General features: G+C 38.1%; 1 protein-coding gene across 1 annotated transcript in view; it reads right to left on the bottom strand.

The window, feature by feature from the left end:
• Nucleotides 1-5,471: 5,471 nt before the first annotated feature.
• Nucleotides 5,472-22,502, bottom strand: part of LOC147881266 (abscisic acid 8'-hydroxylase CYP707A2-like) — a 34,018-nt gene continuing 16,987 nt past the window's right edge. Inside the window, exons 6-9 of the mRNA XM_087402361.1 lie at nucleotides 20,770-20,848; nucleotides 20,556-20,662; nucleotides 20,344-20,462; nucleotides 5,472-5,565 (exon numbers count right to left, since the gene is read on the bottom strand). Of these exons, the coding sequence (XP_087258487.1) occupies nucleotides 5,472-5,565; nucleotides 20,344-20,462; nucleotides 20,556-20,662; nucleotides 20,770-20,848 (399 nt within the window). The remainder of the gene's footprint in view (nucleotides 5,566-20,343; nucleotides 20,463-20,555; nucleotides 20,663-20,769; nucleotides 20,849-22,502) is intronic.

The raw sequence follows: 22,502 nt of genomic DNA, 5'->3' as shown, positions 1-22,502 counted from the left end.
TTTCTCTTTTCCTTTTTCTTATTCCTTCTTTGAATGGTCACAAGTACTCAACTCAGCTCACTCAAACCCTGAGGTGCTAGTTTCACAAGAATCACTCATCCATACTTCCAGCAAGCATTCAATAACAAGGAGCCACTACATCCCTCTGCTACAATGGACCAAAAAAGATGATTCAGCCCAATGACCACGAACGACTACTTGGCACGATCTTCATTTTAACAATGCTCCAACAACCATGAACGCTACATGATCTAAAGGACTGCCCTCGAGATCAGGAAGGGGGGCATGTTAACGGATTGGTTAACAATACGCCACCACTAGATAAGTGATGTGATTTGATGGACAATGGCAAGTCTGTAGAGGCAGGATTGTGTCTTGGAGCTAGATGGGCCCAAGAGGATGGTGAAAGAATGAGAAGGGAGAGTGGTATAAAGAGATTAAAGTTGGCCCTCCCTTCAAAAGGTGACTTGTATAAAAGGCCAAATGGTTGACTTTGGTCTTCATTGTTGTTTGCACAAGTTTGAATACAAGCTCCCTCTTCTCTTCTAAGAGAGTGTTTTGGGTGTTCTCTTGTTTCCATTGTAGTGCCCTTGTGTTTGCCACTCCATCCTGCTTTACTCTCCTCTTCCCTTCTCCTTCTCCTTCTCCTTCCCTTCTCCACTCTCTTCTCCCCTCTCCCCATTCCCTCTTTCTTGCGTGGAAACACATTGCAATGATCCAGAGGGATCCAGAGGCCGCTTGAGTGACACTTGCGGATGACTCATGCCTTGCATTGCTCTCACAAGGAGTAGCTTGGAGTCGAGGCTCCATCAGCATCTCTTCAACATCCCCATGACATGTGAGTCATCGTCGAGACCCACCATTTTTGGCACTGCTGTCAGGGAGAGTGGTATAAAGAGATTAGGTTTATCCCTCCCTTCAAAAGGTGACTTGCATATTGGCCAAACGGTTGACTTTGGTCTTCATTGTTGTTTGCACAAGTTTGAATACAAGCTCCCGCTTCTCTTCCAAGAGAGTGTTTTGGGTGTTCTCTTGTTTCCATTGTAGTGCCCTTGTGTTTGCCACTTCACTCTCCTCTTCCCTTCTCCTTCTCCTTCTCCTTTTCTTCTCCCCTCTCTTCTCCCCTCTCCCCATTCCTTCTTTCTCACATGGAAACACATTGCAATGATCCGGAGGTTGCTTGAGTGACACTTGTGGATGACTTGTGCCTTGCATTGCTCTCACAAGGAGTAGCTTGGAGTGGAGGCTCCATCGGCATCATCCCCACGACACGTGAGTCACCGTCGAGACCCACTACAACCACCATGGCAGTCATCCATTATCCAAGAATCATGGCACAATGCACTATGGTCTATCAACATTTGTGAAGAAGTTAATGCGCTAGCGCATAGCTCCGATTGCCCATCATACGTCCACTCACAAATTTGTGTGAATGGTTTTTTTATGCAATAGCATTGACGATGCCTAAGTACTTTGCTCTCGTTGACTCGAGAGTCATGTAACTGATTCTACAAAGTTTTGGAATGTTCCCTTTTCGCACTTAGCTCAAGAACAGCTTGCACATAAGTTTTTTGTTATGTGGCACATCTAAAGCTATGATTTCATGTTGGACTAGAAAATCTTTGATTGACGTTCTAATTTTTCACAGCTTGCTTTGGAAGCTCCATGAGCCACAAAAAATGCAAGAGAATTGCAAGGGAATGAAGGTGTGTCCTCTATGCTATTTGAGTACAAGGTCCTTGCATGGTTTGTTGATGGCTAAGGTGTTGGGATAGTTGCAAGATGATCTCTTAGTTCAACTTCACTTGCCTTGGTGCAAGGTAATAATGGTCTTTTACAAAGAGAGAGGCAACCGGGGGTGACAAAGTGGTTTCCTATTGCATTGACTGCTAAATTCTTTTTTTCTCTGTATATTTTCCCCATAGTGCATTCACATCTGTACTTGAAGTACAAGTGCTCATCTATGTACTCACCTACAATGTCTCTCACTATTGATGCTAGGGAGTGCATAAGTAGTTGCACAAATGCAGCCTCATATTCTTGGGGCCAAAGCATGTAAGGACGCTTTTGTTGCTTCAAGAAGAGGGGCGCGATCTCGACAAGGTTAGCCAACTCATCTACAAATAAGGTGCTTTTTTTCATTAGGTTTTTGGTGTCTATGATTAGAACAACTCATGTACCTACAAAGGGCACCGTTGAATTGTGTCAAACATCATGATGCAAGCAACATGAATTTGATGTGTTTTTTAATACATGTACCATGTGATGGGGTACTAGGGACATGGGGATGAATTTCTTCTACTTTTGAAAGGAGCTCATCCCAAGGGGCTATTATAGCGCTTGATGAAAATGGACTCAAAAAGCATTTCAGGCAAAATTGTGTATGAATACGAAGGGAAAAATTGAAGTAAATATTGGAGCAAGTCAAAGAGGAAAAGAACCCACTGCAGCATGATCGTCATCTTGGGGGCCATCAACCACCACAATAATTTGGTCAGCAACTCTACCATCAAGATGCACCTCAATCACAATGAATCCAATTCTCTCCATGACAGTAGAAATGGTGTTTTTTCTGATTTTATCATAGATGCTACTCAACACAGATAAGAGGCTATTGAGTTTTCACAAACAAAGTGTATATATCTATCAAAAGGCTCTATCTTGACTATCAACGTGGTTGTATCAATGTGCAAGGAGTAGTGGAAGGTCCACCCTCACCCGATCCCTTTTTGCATCTGGATGTACCTCTACCTTGTAAAAACTATCAGGTTGTAGACAATCTTTATATTGTTGGATGTAGGCATGGGGCACAACCAATGTTATTGTCTTAGAGTTGTGACAATTACCAAAGTCTACAAGCAACCGTGTTGCATAGGTCACATTATTTTCTTTGAAGGTGCCATATTTCACCAATAGTCTGACTTTGAAGGAAAACCTATGATTGCTAGCATATAAAAAGCCATGACAAAGCATTTTCACCACCTATGAACTTGTTACTTGCGGGAATTAGTGGTTTGTGCCCTATGCTGCAAATAGGTTTGCCTCATTAGGTTTTTCAAGCTTGTCCAAATCATTGGATGCTCCTATCTTTAGAGATGATGTCCTACTTGCTGTAGTAATATGTGCAATGGTGTCATTGATATGCCAAAGGAGTACCCATAAATTCCAACCAAACCCAAAATTTTGAATGCATTTTGCTATATGTAAGTGTTGGGAGAAAATGCTATTTGTTTTGATGAGGAATTTGTTTTTTTGGTTATTTAATTAGCAAGTTTTTTTTTGAGATCTTCATTGTAGAATTTGAGGATACATGAAATGTCCATCTAATTTCTCACATAAATTAACTCTCTCTCTTCTTATTAACAATTGCACTTCATGCACAAAGCGCACAATTAAATTCAAAGACAATGCATGCAAATGCATGCAACATTTCCTTATTTCTCAAACTAAACAAATCCATGAGTAACTTATTCATTTGAAAAGAAATTGCATAACTATTCTAAATTGCATTAATCCATCTCAGTTCATAAGTACTTCCAAAACACAATCTACATATATAACCAACTCGTGTATGCCAATCATCCAAACAAATTTGGATCCTAACTTTGCTTGTGCTAATTTGCAAGCATGCGTTGCCTTTGGAATAGGTGAATACTAAACCTTAAAGTTTGTGAAGTTTGCAAGGATAGGAGAATATATAATACAAAGAAGAAGCCACACTGTTGCAACCACACTAGTTTTCCACACTAGTTTTCAACACTAGTTTTCCACACTTTAAAGATCAGTCTCACAACAATCTATACGCTTCCATTCTTCATCACCTAAAAAGAATTCTCTATGAGTACTGAATCTATGGCAATAAGCAATGAGACAACAATTTGAATAATAAATCTTGCAGTGTTCATGAGTATGTCCCCCCTGACATTAAAAATGGGAAATTCCTATTAATTAGTCATGGAGAATAGAAGACGGTAAGGCAATGATTAAAGTAATAGCTTAGTGATAGAGATCACGTGCGTGAAATCTAAGATTATGAGTTTGACTTAAAGTAATCTTATGACTTTGGAGATAGTATTCTACTCTATATCTTAGTGGTAGAGCTCACATGTGTGAAATCCAACATTATGAGCTCAACTCCCTTCTTGAATTTCATGTATATTGTGCACCTCTCTTAGAAATAAGCTTAAAAGATTAACCTATGCATAAAATAAACTAACCCATGGAAAAATATAGGTTAATTAGGCTCATGGGAAAAACAAACAAACAAATAGGAACATAGTGATTTAAAGTTAAAGCAGTTCTTCATTAAGAAAATGACAGTGTGCGATTAAAAGGAAGATCACTAACCCTCTTCATATGCCTCATGAGCTACAGCTTTGAAATCCTTATGTAATGACCTCTTTGCATTCTTATTGATGGTACAGTATCTTAAAAGATCATAATGTTTTGGAGGTCGGACGGTAGACGATAGGATGATGGGCAAGCTAATCGATTGTGACTTCGTGGATGTATAAAGCTCATTAATCAATCATTGATGACAAAAAAAAGGGCATGACAATCAAATTTACCATGAAGATATCAATATATGCCTCTATAAAGTGATATTTAACATGATATAAACTTATATATGGGCAAAAGTATATGTTAAGCACCCCAAAGATTTTAATGTACACTTTTTGTATGCAAAGGCAAGCTACTATGTCTTTTCTGAACATAAGTGTCAGAGGTTACTTGCAATGGAAGAAGGATAGAACACATTTTGGCTATTGCAAATATAATCAGAGGTAATGGAATTTACTTTTAACAACCCTCTACACAATTATATCCAAGTATATTAACACTAGTCAAAAGTAAAGCTATCCATGGAAGGGAAATAACCTTTAATTCTGTGAGAATCAAAGTTTGCTTAGGGAAATTAAATGGCCTCTATGGGAAATTTAAGACTTTTCTTTCCACCTTGTTACCATCTCATACACAGTCAAGAAAAAAATAGAAACATAATGATCATTTTGTCAAAACTCTCTTTTTTATAACTTGATGTCATGACCATGAAAATGAAATAAGAATAATTAGGCTCAAGCATAAGATTTAAGATGAATCTATAAATTGGTTCTTCATTCCTATGATGGGAGCTCAGTTATTACAGAGAAGTTTTTCCAAGAAATGAACTAAATAAATTATATTAAGAATATTGAACGGACAAATATAAGAGGGAAAACATTACTTACAAATGCAATGAACTATAAATGCTATGACAATGGATTTTCATATGACCTTGCATTCAAAGCACAAAGAATAGAAGGGACTCAAGCCCTAATGGTAGCATATAATATTTGAAACTTATTGCTCCACTCACACCCCTAGTGTCATTACTCATATTCATACCCATAAACATAATTGAGCTCCAAAGGTACTCCACCATATTTAAAATTTGATTCAGATCTTATTCTAAAAAACTATCAAATTTACTACTATGTGCGAGCCATAACTTCAATAGGATATCCATTTTTCAACTTTGGTATCAAGGTGGGTGCCAATGTGTTGTCTATGTTGAAAGCCTTCCACCTGTAAATTTGTAACATTTTTCATTATAACTTGACTATTGAGAAAATTTACATCATAATGTTTTACTAATAGAGGGAAGAAAATGACATATATATGTGCATCCAAACTTATATTGTTATCATTCATGATGCTCTAAGCATCTCATAAGCAAGAGTTTAGATCATGCAAAATTCATCAACTTTTCCTCAAAATGAAGATAACTTGATAAATGCAAAATCCATTGGCCAATGGATCATCATGTGCATACTCACTTGGTACAAATTGCAAAGTATACCATGAATCATCAATGTTTCTATTTGGAATGATATTCTACAAGGGAATTTTCAAACAAGTATGGCATATAGCTTGACATAAACCTAAGGTCCTTACATTTATCGTCACTATGAAAGATGCATGCAAATTCCAGAATTTGAATAAAATCTCTGTGTTCCATTTATGCAATTTCAAATTGATTTTATATGGATGTATTTGGCCATAGAAAACAAGTAAATATCACTGATTTCTATCATATATATTCTTGCAAGCTAAAAGTAACTTTCTTTACAAGATGTAAGATCTTAGACCCTAGAAAAACAAGCAAGGGAGCAAGCAAATGGTGCTTCTAAGCTCACATGAACTCCAATTTCCTAATAATGAGCCATATACTCCTCAATAAATGATAAGAAACTTGAGATTCATGTCAAATTAAAAGTAAAACATCTTCCTCAATTTGTACCAACTTTCAAGTTATTGTGACCAACCAACATTCCTATTGATGAATAAGAATATGCAAACAACAATGTAGCATCTAGTTATATGGTTGCTACCTTTTTGAAATGCTTACTAAATTTCTTTGCCAAAAAGGAAGTCACCACACAATATTAGTAATTTTTAGGTTCAGATGTCAAACAACATTTGATGACTATTATGAGATTTAGGCTCATGCATAAGATGGAGGATTAGAGCCACACATAGAGACTCATAAGTGAAAGAAAAACTTAACTTTGATTATACAAACACGATAACCAAATCACCCTCCACTCGATTTAATTTATCAATATCCACAAATCGGAATCAACTATGGAACATCCATCGAACATGTAATGAGACATGGACGTATTGGCAAAGGAGTAGTAGCCTAGTAGAAGGTGCTTGTGGTATACACAATAGATGAATTAATCTTCAAGAAGCAAACTAGCATCCACAATTTTCTAGACCTCATGCTTAGTGATGGTCCCAAAATGGTGAGCCCATGGTTGGCAGGTGAGCTCAGTATCCCAATCCTCAGGAATTTGGTTACCTTATGGTGGTTGCCCTTTGCTTGGTTATTATTACTTGGAGATAGCAATCCTCCAGGGTGTCATTGTGAATTATATGAGTCTCATGTGTGGGGAGTCTTATCTTGGATACATCATGAAATAATCATGATATGTACCTTCTCAATGTTTGACCCATTCATCCCTCAAAGGTACATTGCCAAAATTTTCCTATATACTGTAAGAAAACAATACAATGTCTGTGCTCAACAGATAACAGGATCTCGTATGCAAGAGAGAAAAGCAGATAGTATGGAGAATAAAAAATTTGATTACTATAAAACTAATATAATAGATGGCGTTGCCTCCTAGCCGTGCGCTCCTGTGAGAGAAGCTTCGAGGCGTGCTGGAAACAGTAGAGGATGGAGGTTGGATGCTAAGGAATCAGGGTTGCTGTAGCCAGTGATGAAATGGGCTTCACGGGCTTGCTCCTACATAGGCACCAGTCGTAGTCAGTTAGACCCAATTAGGAGACCAACCCAGTCCGCCCAAAAGGGTCGATTGGGGGTCGTCCCGAAATAGGCCACCGACCACACGATAGAACTGTGGCGCAAAATAGAGCAACAAATCTACGGTTACTGTTCGGCCCAGAGCATCCGAGATCATTTGGGGTTCCAAACGTGCCCTGCAATCCGAGAGTGGATTGCCTCGGGAAATGCTCCGTCTACCCTCAGTGCGGTCAGTCATGGGATGCCTTCCCGCACTTGCATGTAGCCTAGTTGGCAGTGTGCCAACTCTATCTGAAGCCGTCCAACCATCAGGCCACACATGTCTCCCATCTGGTGTCTACACCAGGACCTACCGGATAACTGTGCTACTCAAATTCCTTCTCCTCATATGGGGGGCTTACAAAGTAGAGTTAGCTCGTTCCCGCGTAGTTACACGAGAGTGGAGCATTGATATCTAACATATACAATATCACTAGTCTAACTAGCAAGTCAAAGAGGAGGGATTTTTATTCATGTGCTAGAAAGTTATCTAAAAGCACCATACTCCAAAGAATCATATCCTCTAGGAAAATATAAAATTGATTCCATGGTGAGTATAGATCATTTGTATTGGAGGTTGGATTAGATTCTAGAGACAGTCAGGAGAGAAGTGCTCACACATACTACCATGGTGAACTTAGATAATTTGTATTGGAGGTTGGATTAGATTCCAAAGAGAGTTAGGAGATAAGTTCTCAAACATACTACATTATAATGAAGAAGATGAATATAACCAACTTCATCCCTTTGGGTTAGTGTTAGGGTTAAATGTCCATATGACCTTTATAATCCTCTCTAGAATAGTACAATTTACAATATTCCTACCAACAAGGAGTCATAAAAAATGACAACAAAATCATGCAAACGACAACACAACTCCTTTTTTGAAAAAAAAGTGCCTTTTTCCAAACTATCGAGACAAAATACATAAATTTACGTCAAACATCTTTTAGAAATAGCTACTTTTATGGAAAAAACATTACTTACATCTTACTCTAAAACCTAGAAACGTTCAATACTATGAATTGGAAAGAGTGTTCTAACCCATAATTTGGAAAACATGACAAATTACAAAGGAGAAGTAACTGGGAAAGTCCTTGGACCTTTTGCTTTAATATACCAATTATTTTCCAGTGCTTAATTGTCCAAATAACTCAAAACCATACACAAGAATTTCTACAGCTTGCAATTTAATGATTTCTACACCTTAATGAATTCCACTTTTTATTTTTCTTTTTAAGCATCTTTGAATGAACTTTCACTTGAGCACTTTTGTTCAAAGAGTTTTATACCAATTACTTCCATAGAACTAACAACATTGCCTTCAAGTGTACCAATATATGTTTTCAAACTCCATGTTGTATGTAATGTGCTATCCATAAAAATATAGGAATGCATTGACTTTAAAATCAAATGCTTGAATTTAAGAATATTTCAATTTTAGCATAGGTAGTTAAATGGAGTTCATGGCCATAAAGGAGGTTTGTTGAATGTAAAGATATTTTTAGATTTAAATATTAACTAAAGACGTTTATCATCAAGTTACATTTTTGGATGAAATAGTTAATTTCGATCTAAATAGTGACGATTTTAAATTTATCAATTTACTGTATTTCAATCTAGGCCGTTGTGATGTGAACTTGGATTCTGGATTCTGAAATTGGGTGAGGGATTGAAATTTCGGTCGAGGGAGTGAAATCTCCATCTAAAAAAAGGGGGAAACAAAGCGTTTCAAAATGTGTGAAATCTCACTTTCATTCAATGAAACTTTCAGTGCCAAAATTTTCGGCCAATGGGAAAAAAATTGTCCAAAAAATCCACCAGCAGAAAAATTTCCGTCATCAAAATCGGGATTCAAAAATCCAAGTGGATTTTGGAATCCCAAATTCCATCGATAGAAGAAAAGTTCTTGTCAATGGGCCAAGATTTTTATCGACGGATTGAAATTTCCGTCGGTGAAAATTTCAATCGTCGATAAAAATCTCGATCCGTCAACGGAAACTTTTCTTCCATCCAATTTTTGTCGATGGATTTAAATTTTTACCGACGGAAATTTCAATCTGTCGACAAAAATCTCGAGCCGTCGATGGAAACTTTTCTTCCGTTGATGGAATTTGGGATTTTAAAATCCACTTGGATTATGGAATCTCGATTTTGATGACAAAAAAATTTTCTGTCAATAGAAAATTTTCTTTCGACGGATTTTTTGAAGGATTTTTTTCCCATTGGTTGGAAATTTTGTTGAGATATCGAGCTCCACTCATGATATGCCAGGGTGACCGTTGTGCATTTATGTCACCGACTTGTTAAGCTGCAGATGCGGTTGGTACACCGCCCATGAATAATAGCTGAATGATAGCTATCCTTATGTACTCTAGTTCGTGGCTCACTTAGTATGCCACCTTAGTTAGCTGAGTTTAGTTTGAGACCCACATATAGGGTTCTTCTATCTCTTTGTACAAGAGTTCTTTTGGCTTTCACAACTAAGAAGAGGAAAACTGTTTTCAGCCTCCACCTTTGTGTGTATTCCCCCATTATGTATGTGAGAAAGTCACAAGTGAGACTCCTTCCTTCTCTTCCACTATCTTCACATGGTATCAGATCCTGGTTCATGGTAAGGAGCTTAAGAAAGCAAACCAAGTTCGTGGTGTCTTGGTAAGAGGACCAGTGTTGCTTTCCTTTTTCGAGTTTGGGAGCAAATCTATGCAGGTAGCACATCCGAAAAGTGCAAGAGTGCATTTCTCAGATTGAGACGCCCTTCGCGGTGTGGCGAGAGGGCAGTATATGCTGATTCGAGGCCATTTCGGGGCCATTTTGGGGCCGGTTTTGGAGGCGGAAGTTCTCCGCAAGCACTGAGAAAAAGGCCCTGTTTTTGCTATGCGACCACTGCTCTGCAGGTCGGTGAAAAGTTGCCGTAGAAATTGCATCATATGCCTATGCGTAGAGATATTGGGAGTTACAGAATCATCCTTATTGCCTCTTCATGCAAAATTGTCACTAGGAAGTGACTGTGTGGTCAAATACCACTTTCGTCAGTTTTGTAGATTTGCCCTTGTGAGGCAGAAGCTGTGTTTTTTGCAGTAATACAACATTTTGCAGTGTTTTGTAATGGTGTCTGATTCTCTTTCACAGATTGTCACTGAAAAGCTTGACAAGAATAACTTCCAAGCATGGAAGTTTAGAATGACAAATTTCCTTATGGGAAAAGGCTATTGGGAGTTCATTACAGGAAATGAAGAAGAACCAGTTCTTCCTAATGTTCCTAATCAACAGGAAATGCAGGCATTTAAAGGATGGCATGAGAGAGCCAGAAAAGTTATGTACTGGTTGTCTATCAGTATTTCAGATTCTATGATTGTGCATATTCAGGATGCAAGTGAGCCAAAGGAGGCATGTGATACTTTGGCAAAAATATACAGCACAAATACACAAGCCAGGAAAATGCAGCTCAAGCAGGAGTTGCACAATGTGCAGAGAGAAAATATGAGCATCAATGACTACCACATGAAGGTGAAGAAAATTGCAGATGCACTTGCTTCCATTGGGTTGCCAATGGAAGATGATGATTTAGTTTCTGTAACCTTGAATGGTCTAGGAAAGGATTATGCACAATTCCGGACATCCATTGCTGTCCGTGAAAAATTTCCTGATTTTGAGGAGTTGTTTGCTCTTCTAATTTCTGAAGAGCGGAGAAATGGTGGTGCATCTTCTTCAAGAGGAACTTCAAAAGAAACTGTCTTCTACTCAAATGCTGGAAGAGGTAGAGGCAGAGGTAGAGCAGGCCGATCTGGAGGCCGTGGTAGAAATCAGAATATGTAACAAACTCAAGAAAACCAGTCCTATGGAGGAGGACATGGTAACTCTAGAGGCAAGGGGAGCCAAAGAGGTCGTGGTGGATGGCAGAGAGGCCAAAATGCAAACAGCAATGTTGAATGCTACTACTGTGGTAAAATGGGTCATATGGCTAAAGACTGCTATAAAAAGTAGAATGACATCATGAATGGAAAATTGGAGCAAGGGAATTATTCATCTTCTAGTAGACAGGGTGATGACAGAAATGAGCATCTGTTTATGGTGCAGCACACGACCAATTCTGCGACAAGTGCAGAAGAAAGCAATGATGTGTGGTATGTTAACTCAGGTGCGTCAAACCACATGACAGGTCATGCAGAATGGATGCAGGATGCAAGGAAAATAGAAAGACCGGGATTTGTGGAGACTGGTTATAATACTGCACATCCTATTGTGCAGATTGGTAAAATTCTTTTCTTTATGAAGGATGGGAAAAACAAATACGTGTTTGATGTATTTCATGTCCTGAATATCACCAAGAACCTAGTTTCTGTTGGTCAAATGGTTGAGCAGGGCTTGTAGGTCAGATTTAATCCTCATAAATGCTTTGTTGAGGATATGAAAAATAACGGTCGCTTGATAGCAAAAGGAAAGAAGAAGGGCAGGATGTTTACGTTGGATGCGGACATGCCTGAATTGAGTGCAGCAATGTTTGCACATGGGACCGGTGTAGTTGCAGATATTGATATCTGGCATAAATGCATTGGTCATGTTAATGTACATCGACTTAAATCAATGTAGGCCCAAAATATTGTTGCAGGATTGCCTAAATTCAAGGTTGCAGAAATGCATAAGGTATGTGAAGCCTGTCAATTTGGTAAACAGGCAAGGAAACCATTTCCTAGACATGTTCAAGAGAGTAAGAAGCCATTGGAATTAATCCACTCTGATGTGTGGACTACTAAAGCTGCATCTATTGGAGGTTGTCATTATTTTATCACTTTTATTGATGACTACAGCTAAAAAGTTTGGGTGTATTTTATGAAAAAGAAAAGTGAATTGTTTGGGCATTTCAAAGCTTTTAAAGCTATGGTTAAAAAAGAAACAGGCCTGCAAATAAAATGCCTAAGGTTAGATGGAGGGGGAGAGTACCTCTCAAATGAGTTTGCAAGGTTCCTGCAGGAGCATGGCATAAAGCAGCAATATTCATGCAGTCATACCCCATAGCAAAATGGACTTGCAGAAAGAAAAAACAGGCATATTGGAGAGGTATCTCGGGCCATGCTAAATGAAAAAGACCTACCAGATTATTATTGGGCTGAAGCAGTTGCTATAGCAGTTTACATAATGAACAGGACTCCCACTGCAGCAATACATGGCATAACGCCAGAGGAGATGTATACTAGTAGGAAACCAGATATTTCTCATTTGAAAATTTTTGGTTGCATTGCCTATGTTGATGTGCCAGACGAGTTGAGGTCCAAGTTGGATCCAAAAGCTAAGAAGTGCATCTTTATTGGTTATTCTTTGCAGCAGAAAGGGTATAGATGCTATAACCCTTCTACTCATAAGTTTACAGTGAGTAGAGATGTTTTTGATGAGATGAGCACCTGGTATAAACCAGTAAATGTGATTGATGATGTAGATGCACGAAATGGTAATGCTGCACAGAATTCACAGTAGCAATCACAAAATATTAGTGGACCTGCAGTGTCCTCTAGCAGTGGTTCACATACGTCGCAGGCAGATTGAGATCAGCAGAATCTCCTCAAAGCAATGCAGATAGTGGTATGCAGGTAATACAAAAAGGAAAAGAGAAGGTAGATCAGCCCATGTTTGATGTGAATGCAGGTCACTCTTATGTGGATGGTGAATCCAGTGGCTTAGAACAGAGCATTGATGATGGGTATTCCTTCTATTGTTACACCTGGAGTAAGGAAGACCAGGGATGTTTTGAGAGCACTTGGAAGTGAGCCTATTTTGCGTAGGTCTACCAGAGCTAGGTATCCTGTGGATAGGATGAAATATGATGGAGTTACAGCCATTCACTATGCCTATATGATCAAAGTGATACAGGAACCAGAACCCACTTCTTTTGAGCAAGCCATGGGAAAAGAAAAATGGGAGAAAGCCATGGATGAAGAAATGGATGCCTTGGAAGCAAATGCTACATGGGAATTGGTGCCTTTGCTTAAAGACAAGAATGCAATTGGTTGTAAGTGGGTTTATAAGGTGAAGCACAATGCATATGGTTCTGTGAATAGATACAAGGCAAGATTAGTTGTCAAGGGGTATGCACAGACATATGGCATTGATTATGAAGAAACATTCAGTCTGGCTGCAAGGATGGCAACCGTAAGAGCAGTCATTGTTATGGATGCATCAAAGGGATGGTCTTTACATCAGATGGATGTAAAGAATTCCTTATTGCATGGTGATTTACAAGAAGAGGTTTTTATGGAGCAGCCACCAGGTTATGTTCATGCTGTTCATGAAGAAAGCCTTGTATGGCTTGAAGCAAGCACCTAGAGCATGGTTTGACAAGATAGGACACCATCTTGTTACTATTGGCTTTCAGATTTCCAAGGCAGATTTCTCACTTTATGTGAGAAAAACAGAGAAAGGTATTATGCTGCTTGTCATTTATGTTGATGATTTGATCATCACAGGTGATAGTGATGAAGATATCCTTCATGTGAAAATGCTATTGAAGTAGAAGTTTGAGATGAAGGGTTTGGGAGAGCTGCATTATTTCTTGGGCATTGAGTGATAAGATCACCAAGTGGGATACAGGTCTTGAAGAGGCAGTATGGATTGGACATGCTGTCCAAATATGGGATGACAGGCTGTAAACCTATTTCGGTTCCTTTGGAGCAGAATGTGAAGTTGAGCGTAGATGCAGGTGAGCTTCTGGAAGACCCTACTATGTACAGATGCATAGTAGGAAATTTGATTTATATGACTAGTAGCAGGCCAGATTTGAGCCATGCTGTTGGATTGGTAAGTCAGTTTATGCAGGCTCTAAGGAAACTGCATTTGGATGCGGTTAGAGGCATACTCAGGTATGTGAAGTCCACATTGCAGTATGGACTATTTTATGAGATTGGGATTTAGATACAGTTGCATGGATACACTGATGCTGATTGGGCTGGTAGTATTTCTGATAGACGATCTACCAGTGGATGTGTGTTCTGTTTTGGGAGTGCTGCAGTCACTTGGAGCAGCAAGAAACAACCTACAGTTGCCTTGTCGAGCACAGAGGCTGAGTACAGGGGTGCAACAATGGCTGCATGTGAGGTAGCTTAGTTGCATAAGCTACTTTATGATATGCATTAGTCTACAGATGGGCCAGTTGTCATTTATTGAGACAACATGAGCAGTATACACTTGGCAAATAACCCAGTCTATCATGCTAGAACAAAGCCCATTGAGGTGCATTATCACTATGTGCGAGAGAAGGTTTTACTAGGTCTTATTGATCTAGTTTATGTTAGCACTGAGGATTCGGTAGCTGACATTTTCACGAAGGCATTGGGTGCAGAGAAGCTGCGCAAGTTCAGAGACCTGCTTGGTGTGCAGGAATTGGGATTGACCTCGAGGGGGAGTGTTGAGATATCGAGCTCCACTCGTGATATGCCAGGGTGACCGTTGTGCATTTATGTCACCGACTTATTAGTTGCAGATGCGATTGGTACATCGCCCATGAATAATAGCTGGACGATAGCTATCCTTATGTACTCTAGTTCGTGGCTCAGTTAGTATGCCACCTTAGTTAGCTGAGTTTGGTTTGAGACCCACATATAGGGTTCTTCTATCTCTTTGTACAAGAGTTCTTTTGGCTTTCACAACTAAGAAGGGGAAAACTGTTTTCAGCCTCCACCTTTGTGTGTATTCCCCCATTGTGTATATGAGAAAGCCGCAAGTGAGACTCCTTCCTTCTCTCCCACTATCTTCACAAATTTTGGCACTGAAAGTTTCATTGAATGAAAGAGAGATTTCACACATTTTGGAACGCTTCATTTCCCCCTTTTTTTGGATGAAAATTTCACTCCCTCAACCAAAATTTCAATCCGTCACCCAATTTTGGATTCCAAAATCCAAGTTCACATCATAATTTTCAAACAACAATTGTTCTTGTTTTCATGACTTAGTGTTTATTTTTTGTAAACTAGAAGTTATCTTTTTTTGATGGCTTAGATCGAATAAAGTAAACTCAAAACTTACTACCATCTAAATATTGACCATTAGGTGGAAATTGAACCACTTGGCAATTTAAGAGGGGGCATTAGAGACAAACCCGAACCCTAACCCTAACCCTAAGGGGTTCACATGTATATCTTCATGTTCATGTTCAATATAACTTATTGTACATGTAGCTATAACGTGTGCACTCCTCTCTCTCTCTCTCTCCCTCTCTCACTTCGAATATCACTTCCCTATCTGACATTGGTATATCCATGGAAGTTAAAAACTATATTTTTTTAAAGTAATTCGTAGTCCCATGCACCTTTTAAGTATCTGAGGACTTTAGCTAATACAAAAAGATGAAGTCTTTTTCTGACTACATGTATTGTAAGAACACCAATTGAGTCTAGCTTTGTAATAATAGTCAATAGATCACCAATAATTTATCTATATAGAATGGATTTGAAGTAGGAGAATTGTCATGATTCGACAATTTGATGTTGCATTCGACAGGAGTTGAGAGTGCCCTACAATCATGTAAATGAAATTACTTGAGAATTTTAAAGTGTATTTGCACGTTGTGAGCATAATATATGTATTATTCTCCATTCTTTTACCCCAAGAAAATGGTGGAGTCCTCCTATATCCTTCATGTCAAACTCTGATGTGAGTTGACATTTGACTTGTAAAATGAGATGTCCATTGGAACTTGTGATGATAAATCTCATCAATGTAAATAATTATAAGAATAATCTCATTAGCCTTTTTTATGTTTAGAGATGGATCCAATTCTTAGGGTTGAAAACCTAAAGCAAGAAAATGACTATGAGTTCTTGCATTCCATACATGTGGTTCTTATATTAAACCATAGAGTGATTTTCAAAACTTTAAAATTTTATTTCCTCATCCAAGTATCCATTGATGAGGAATTCTTAACATATCTGAAATAGAAAATCTAATCAAAGTCTAACTTGATGGAAATGACCATTTTGACTATTGTCATCTTTGCAATTGATGCAAAGGTCTCTTGATTGTTCATGGGTATATCCCTTGGCAACTAATCTAGCTTTGTGATTGTCAGTTCCTCCATGCTTGACTTTGTAAACTCTTTTGCAACCTTATGGAAATTTTCTTCTTCCCATAGATCTATCCAAGTCCACGCTTGGTTTTTAATAAGAGCATTGTACTCTTCATCCATTCCTTCTTTTTTTTTGGGAACTTGCACTGCCTTTGAATAGTATCAATTCTTCACAACACATCCTGTTACTACCTCTTGTTTCAAAGGTCCCTACTAGTGACACCAAGTTGTACTTGACGATGCATGGCATAGATGTGGAATTGATTTCATATAGGAGAATGTGGTGGGGATTTTCATGCTACCATGCAAAGACCCTTGCATTTGGCATCGATTCTTGCCTAAGAATGGTGGTGGGTTCAATATGAAAAGTTAAAATTGATTAAAGAATGATAATATTTTTATATAGCCTCATACTAAAAATATTCAAAGTAAAAGTTGAAATGATCATGTGGTTGTACATTTACTAATGTACCAACTTGTAGGCATTATCTTAATGGATGCACTAACTAGTGGTATGTGCACTTGGGTGAGATTCACTCGTGCATGGGGGCAACTAACTAGTGCCTTGGGGTACATTTGTACTTCCTACAATTAATTAGTAACCTAGGTGCACTAGCTACAAACTAGAGACCTACGTTCATTAACTACTACACAACTCACTAGCTAGTCATCCTGTGCACTAAGTAGTGACCCTACTCACTAAGTAGGAAAATAGTTCACACTAATTATGACCCTATGCACTAACTAGTGATCATGTGTACTAAATACTGAGTCTATGCACTAACTAGTTGCTTGGTTGCCTAGTTGGACTAGCTATCTAGTTGGCTAGATCCCTACCTAGCTATGCCTTAGTCACTAACTAGGGGCTTGTCACCAAGGAGCTACATGGGTGATTGATTCATGGCTGATCACTAGCTAGTTTCCTAGGCCACTAACTTGAGGCTTGGTTCACTAATTAGTGACTTAGCTATCTAGGGCCTTGATCACTAGATTTTGACGATATGCATTAACGAGAAACCATTGATACTAAGCGAGAGTCACACACACAAACACGTAGAGAAATATGTTAGTTGACGAGACTGGTCATGAATGGCTAGGGATTTGCATTAGCTCTAGCAACCATGTATAACTAGTAACACTAGTCGCTAATGAGTACAATAGTGCAAGTGAACTAGTGCACTACTAGTGGGATGTAGATAGGGAATGTGCACTAACTGAGCACCATCTAAAAATGGTATTAATAATGATTGCATATTATAAAGCAACAAAATATTAAAGTGTTAACCAACCATTTGTGTATAAAAATACTAACTAATGTACTATCTAACAAGGGCATTAATAATTATTGCATATTATAAAGTAACAAAATATTGAAGCACTAGCCAACCATGTGGGTAGGAGGGAGTCCAAGTGTAAGAGTGTTGGATAGATTATGTGTTAACCTAGATTTCCCCTCATCACTATATTTGAAGGTATAACTTGGTACACAACTTCTTTATGCAATATTGGAACCTTGGAATACAAGGTCATATAATAGGATTAGGAAGGGTCAAGGGGATAGAAATAGGGCAAAGTTTCATTTTTCCTTCTTTGACCCAAGTTTGACCCAAGTCAAAAGCTAAAAACAACAAACACAAATACTATTCAAGAATGATTTGAATAGTTGCACTAAAAAGCCCTTTGTTTTGACCAAGATTTGAGGCAAATTTCTCAATAAAAATCCCCCAAAATGTATGTAACAAAAGTGATATTTTGCATAGACTTTTCAAGAGAAAATGAAGGCCTAAGGTTATTAAAAGCATTAAGAAAATGCTATAGTTTGTTTTGGAAAGATTTGACTATTGCATTTTAACTGTCTAGTCAATAGTCACAAATTGAATTTGAGAAAGTCAAACTCCAACTAGTGAAAATTGATTGTAGTCTATAGATGTTTTTGTGTGTGTCATCTTCAACAAGTAAGGTTATTTGACATGAATAAGATCCCCAAACCTACAAGTAAGCTCAAAATGCTTCAAGTGCTACAAAATCCATTCATTTATGTTAATCACTGGCTTACACTCACCTAGTTGAATCCATTCCATGAAGCTAAATTCCTTCACAAATGTGGTCTCATCTCCACTGGCTCATTGTTTCTATTGGTCACCACCTCAAAAAAGGGTTGCTTTCATAAGGTTGGTTGAACATCTAAAAGGTTTGTCCATGAGAGAGGGTGGACAAGTAGCCCAATGTGCGCTACTACTAGGATGACAAGGTAAGAAGGGGCAAATACAAGAAGGGTAAACAAGGCATGGGAAAACAAAAATGAAAGTTGGATGTGCACTAGAGGTGTGGAACCCTACACTAGTATGGATTTGGTACTATTTGTATGGTAGGCAGGAATCAAAGATGGTGGGTCAAAGGCTATAGACAATAGGACACAACTAGAGACAAGGTAGAGGCCACTGGCAATGAGGTAAGGTGAGCTATGCAAAAGTGGGATGATGGGCTATTTAATGCAAAATGAGTACTTTACATGGTACTGTACCCCTTAAGGGCCCAAACTCTTGTTGCTTTGCAACATATTTTTAAAAATATTTCTTGATGCATTTAGTAGAATTACCCCTCATTGGGGTATTTGAAAATAAAACCCTTATTAATTTTCTATTTAGCTTACATGTCTTGAATGAGTTCCTCTTGAGGTAAGCAAGCAAGTTAATGTTCACTCTCTCAATCATGCTATCTCCAAGAATGTCACATCTCAAAGGATTGCACGAGGATGCACAACTCCTATACTTATCAAAATCTAGGATAATTAATCAAATGGCACCTTCTTCCTACACTTTTACCACGTGTACAAGGTATTGGTCTTGAAAGAAGTTCATGATTAAGCCCAACTCAATCCATAGCTAAGGATTTTTATTCTCATAAGGTACTTCCATTTACTTATTAAGAACTTTCAAAATTATATAGCTTTATTATAGCTAAATGAGTGAATAATAATGAGTATAGCATGTCAAGATGAAGTGGACATCTCAAGTACGAGTTCTTGATGTGACTTGAAGCCTAGACTGCTATTTATAGTTGAAGCTTGGGCCCCTTGAGCTCCAAGTCTAAAAGTTTTATGCTAAAATATCCTACTTGGCTGAGTGAAATGGGGAATAATTTCCCCTCAATATTTGTAAAAGAATCTACATCAATGTGGCATTCCTTAATGATGTGGATTAACAAGATGTGCATAATAGTAGACATGACTAACTGAACTACAATGACAATTGAGATAGATAATTATCTATAATTTCTTATACACAATAAATACATACAAGAAAATAGACATGACTAAAAGTTGCACATAATAGTAGACATGACTAACTAAACTACAATGACAATTAAGCTAGATAAATATCTCTATTTTCTTGTATATAGTAAATGCATCCTCTTTTTTAGCTATGGAAATTCAATCCTACCTTGCAATTTAGTAAAAAAGATGAAGCCATAGTAGGCAATATAGAAAAGATCCTTGTTCATTAGAACAAGCATGAAAATCAAAGTGACAACTTCTCAACACCACTTGATACAAGATCTTATCAAGCATAATGTTAAGATCTTAGTACAAGATCTTAACATTATGCTTGATAAGGAAAATTACATTAAACATTGGATTTATAAATAGATGGCCAATTCATAATCATTGATTGCTTTTGTTAAAATATTAAGCTTATAAAATGTGTCTTTCCAATTTTAAAATATACCATTAATCAAATTTAGACCTATTTATACATAGTCTTACTAAAATCATTAGTCAAAATAGACATTTACATTTTGGAAACCCTATAGTCAAGTCAACTATGTATTTTAGATAACCATAAAATAACATCTAAACCTTTCTTTCCCTTATCCAACCAACTAAATGCCTAAGTTCTTGAAACAAAAAAGTAAACAAATAATGTGAAAGAAATCCAACCTGTACTTAGTTATAAGATGATGGAGAAATACTATCATCTCCACTCTTGCCAAGTTCATTCCTAAGCATGTTCTTGCCCCTCCACCAAATGGCATGAATGTGTACGGCTTGGGTGCTTCCTACAATGTATAAGGATTAATTATTATAGAGATCAATAGACCCTTGCTTCCCACATTTGCAAGTGACTCAACACCAAGTATAGCAAGGCTTACATCAAATCGTGATGGATTAAACTGATGTGGTTCAATAAAATGTGATGCATCAAAATGTGGAGCTTGGGTGTCCAAAATGACCCTCCAACCCTTCTTCACCATGCTTCCTAGACTTTGTCACAAACGTTAGCAACAATCAGAACACGCTCATAAGAAATTGCATTGTTGAATTTATAGTAAATTTGCATCATTCAATAGCATGTATCTCACTTACCATCTACTTCAGTGTCTTGATGCACGATTCTTGGTAAAAGACGAGCAATATTTGCCATTCTAAGTGTCTCATTAATGACCTATGATATGGAACACAAGTTAAATATTAACTAATTTGATTAAAAAAATGTAGCATACATGCATACACATAGAAATAATCATGATCTTTGTGATTAAAAAAATGCAGTACATGTGTGCACGTGCGCACGCACACGCACGCGCACGCACGCGCACACACACACACATTCACAATTTTTGGGAATCATAAACAAACCACTGGACACATATGCTCAAGTGTTAGAGCATAATGTAGATGCCACAAAAAAAAATCAACTCAGAAGATAATGGAGAGGAGAGAGATGGACAAAGATACTCCAAACAACAAAGTGGATGGATAATTAGAATTGTTGAGCCACGAAGACATACCAAATTGCTCCACAATCTGACATGTCCCAATAATTTTTTTGGAGCCAAGGGGGCAATCCCATATTTATGCAACTAGGAGGCTCTCCATTCACAATGTTAAATGCACCTAAAAATTAGACCTAGGCTGTCGCTACCTGACTAGCCTACTACCATGTGACAAATAATCAATGAATTGAGCACAACTGCACTTGCTAGAAGGCCTCTATTAATCAATTTGGTAATGATCCCAATGACAAAATTTTTTCTCACCTCAATAAACCATGAGGGTGCAGTCCTACACATGCCCCTTTTGATATCCACATCCATGCCTATGAAACAATGAGCACCTAAATGATGAGCGTTCCCTATTCGTTGTTTATTCCTACCTCCACATCTAGGATCTTAAAAAATTGTCCTGAATCATGCCAAACCCAAGAACACTAAGAGGCAAGGCTCTTGCTCAATGTTCATTCAGTGGAAACATGCTAGATTATTTCCTAGTGTCTTTATGTATCCACCATTGTCCACCAATCTTTCCAGAAGAGACGGCCTTGTCATAGTTCAAAAAGGTAGTGATCATTCCACTTCTTAGCCAATGAGATTGGGATACATCTACTTATGTCCCACCATATGACTTGGTTGATCATCCTCTTAGACCAGCTATTGATCAATGCCTTGGTAAGCCATTGCCTCACCAAGTAGCTAATTAGATGTAAGCCTTTCCTTGGATGGATCCCTCCCTTTTTCTCCTTAGCCTTTGGGGTATTAGCAAACATTTTTGGCTCTTGTCCCCTCCAAAGGCTAGGCTCTCATGCGTTACTCACTTGTCTACATTTGGAAAGACCATGGACGATGCTTCTTGTCGAACATGCATGTGTTAGGCATGCCACTAGCATTCATCTGGAGTGGGTATCTACATGAAGCTGATTCAAATTTGTTTCCTACCTTCAAGCATAACTTGGGTTTATTAGTAGGAAGAAGACCCAGGAGTGGCAATAGACCCTCCAACTCACTCATGGGAGGACAAGCTCGACTAAGAGAATGGATAAGGAGGGAAACCAACAACGTTTTGATGATCTGAACAACATTAAAGAAGTAGACCTTGCATCCTAGGATGAAGACCCTAAACAAGTCTACATAGATGATGATCTCACAATCGAGTAGGAAGAGGCCTTGATTGCCCTCCTCCGAGAATACAAATTTCTTTTCTTGGAAGTACATAGATATCAAGGGTGTGCCTTTTGAGCTAAGGTGACACACCTCTCTTTCATGCATGGCTTTTCTATGGGATCTCTGAATGGCGAGACGTCATCTGCTTACATGAGAAGG

Source organism: Dipteris shenzhenensis, chromosome 31 (assembly GCF_047967505.1).
Source record: "Dipteris shenzhenensis isolate YYH24624 ecotype China chromosome 31, Dip_SZ_1.0, whole genome shotgun sequence".
Classification (NCBI taxonomy): Eukaryota; Viridiplantae; Streptophyta; class Polypodiopsida; order Gleicheniales; family Dipteridaceae; genus Dipteris; species Dipteris shenzhenensis.
This window is presented reverse-complemented; position numbering and strand designations above follow the sequence as displayed.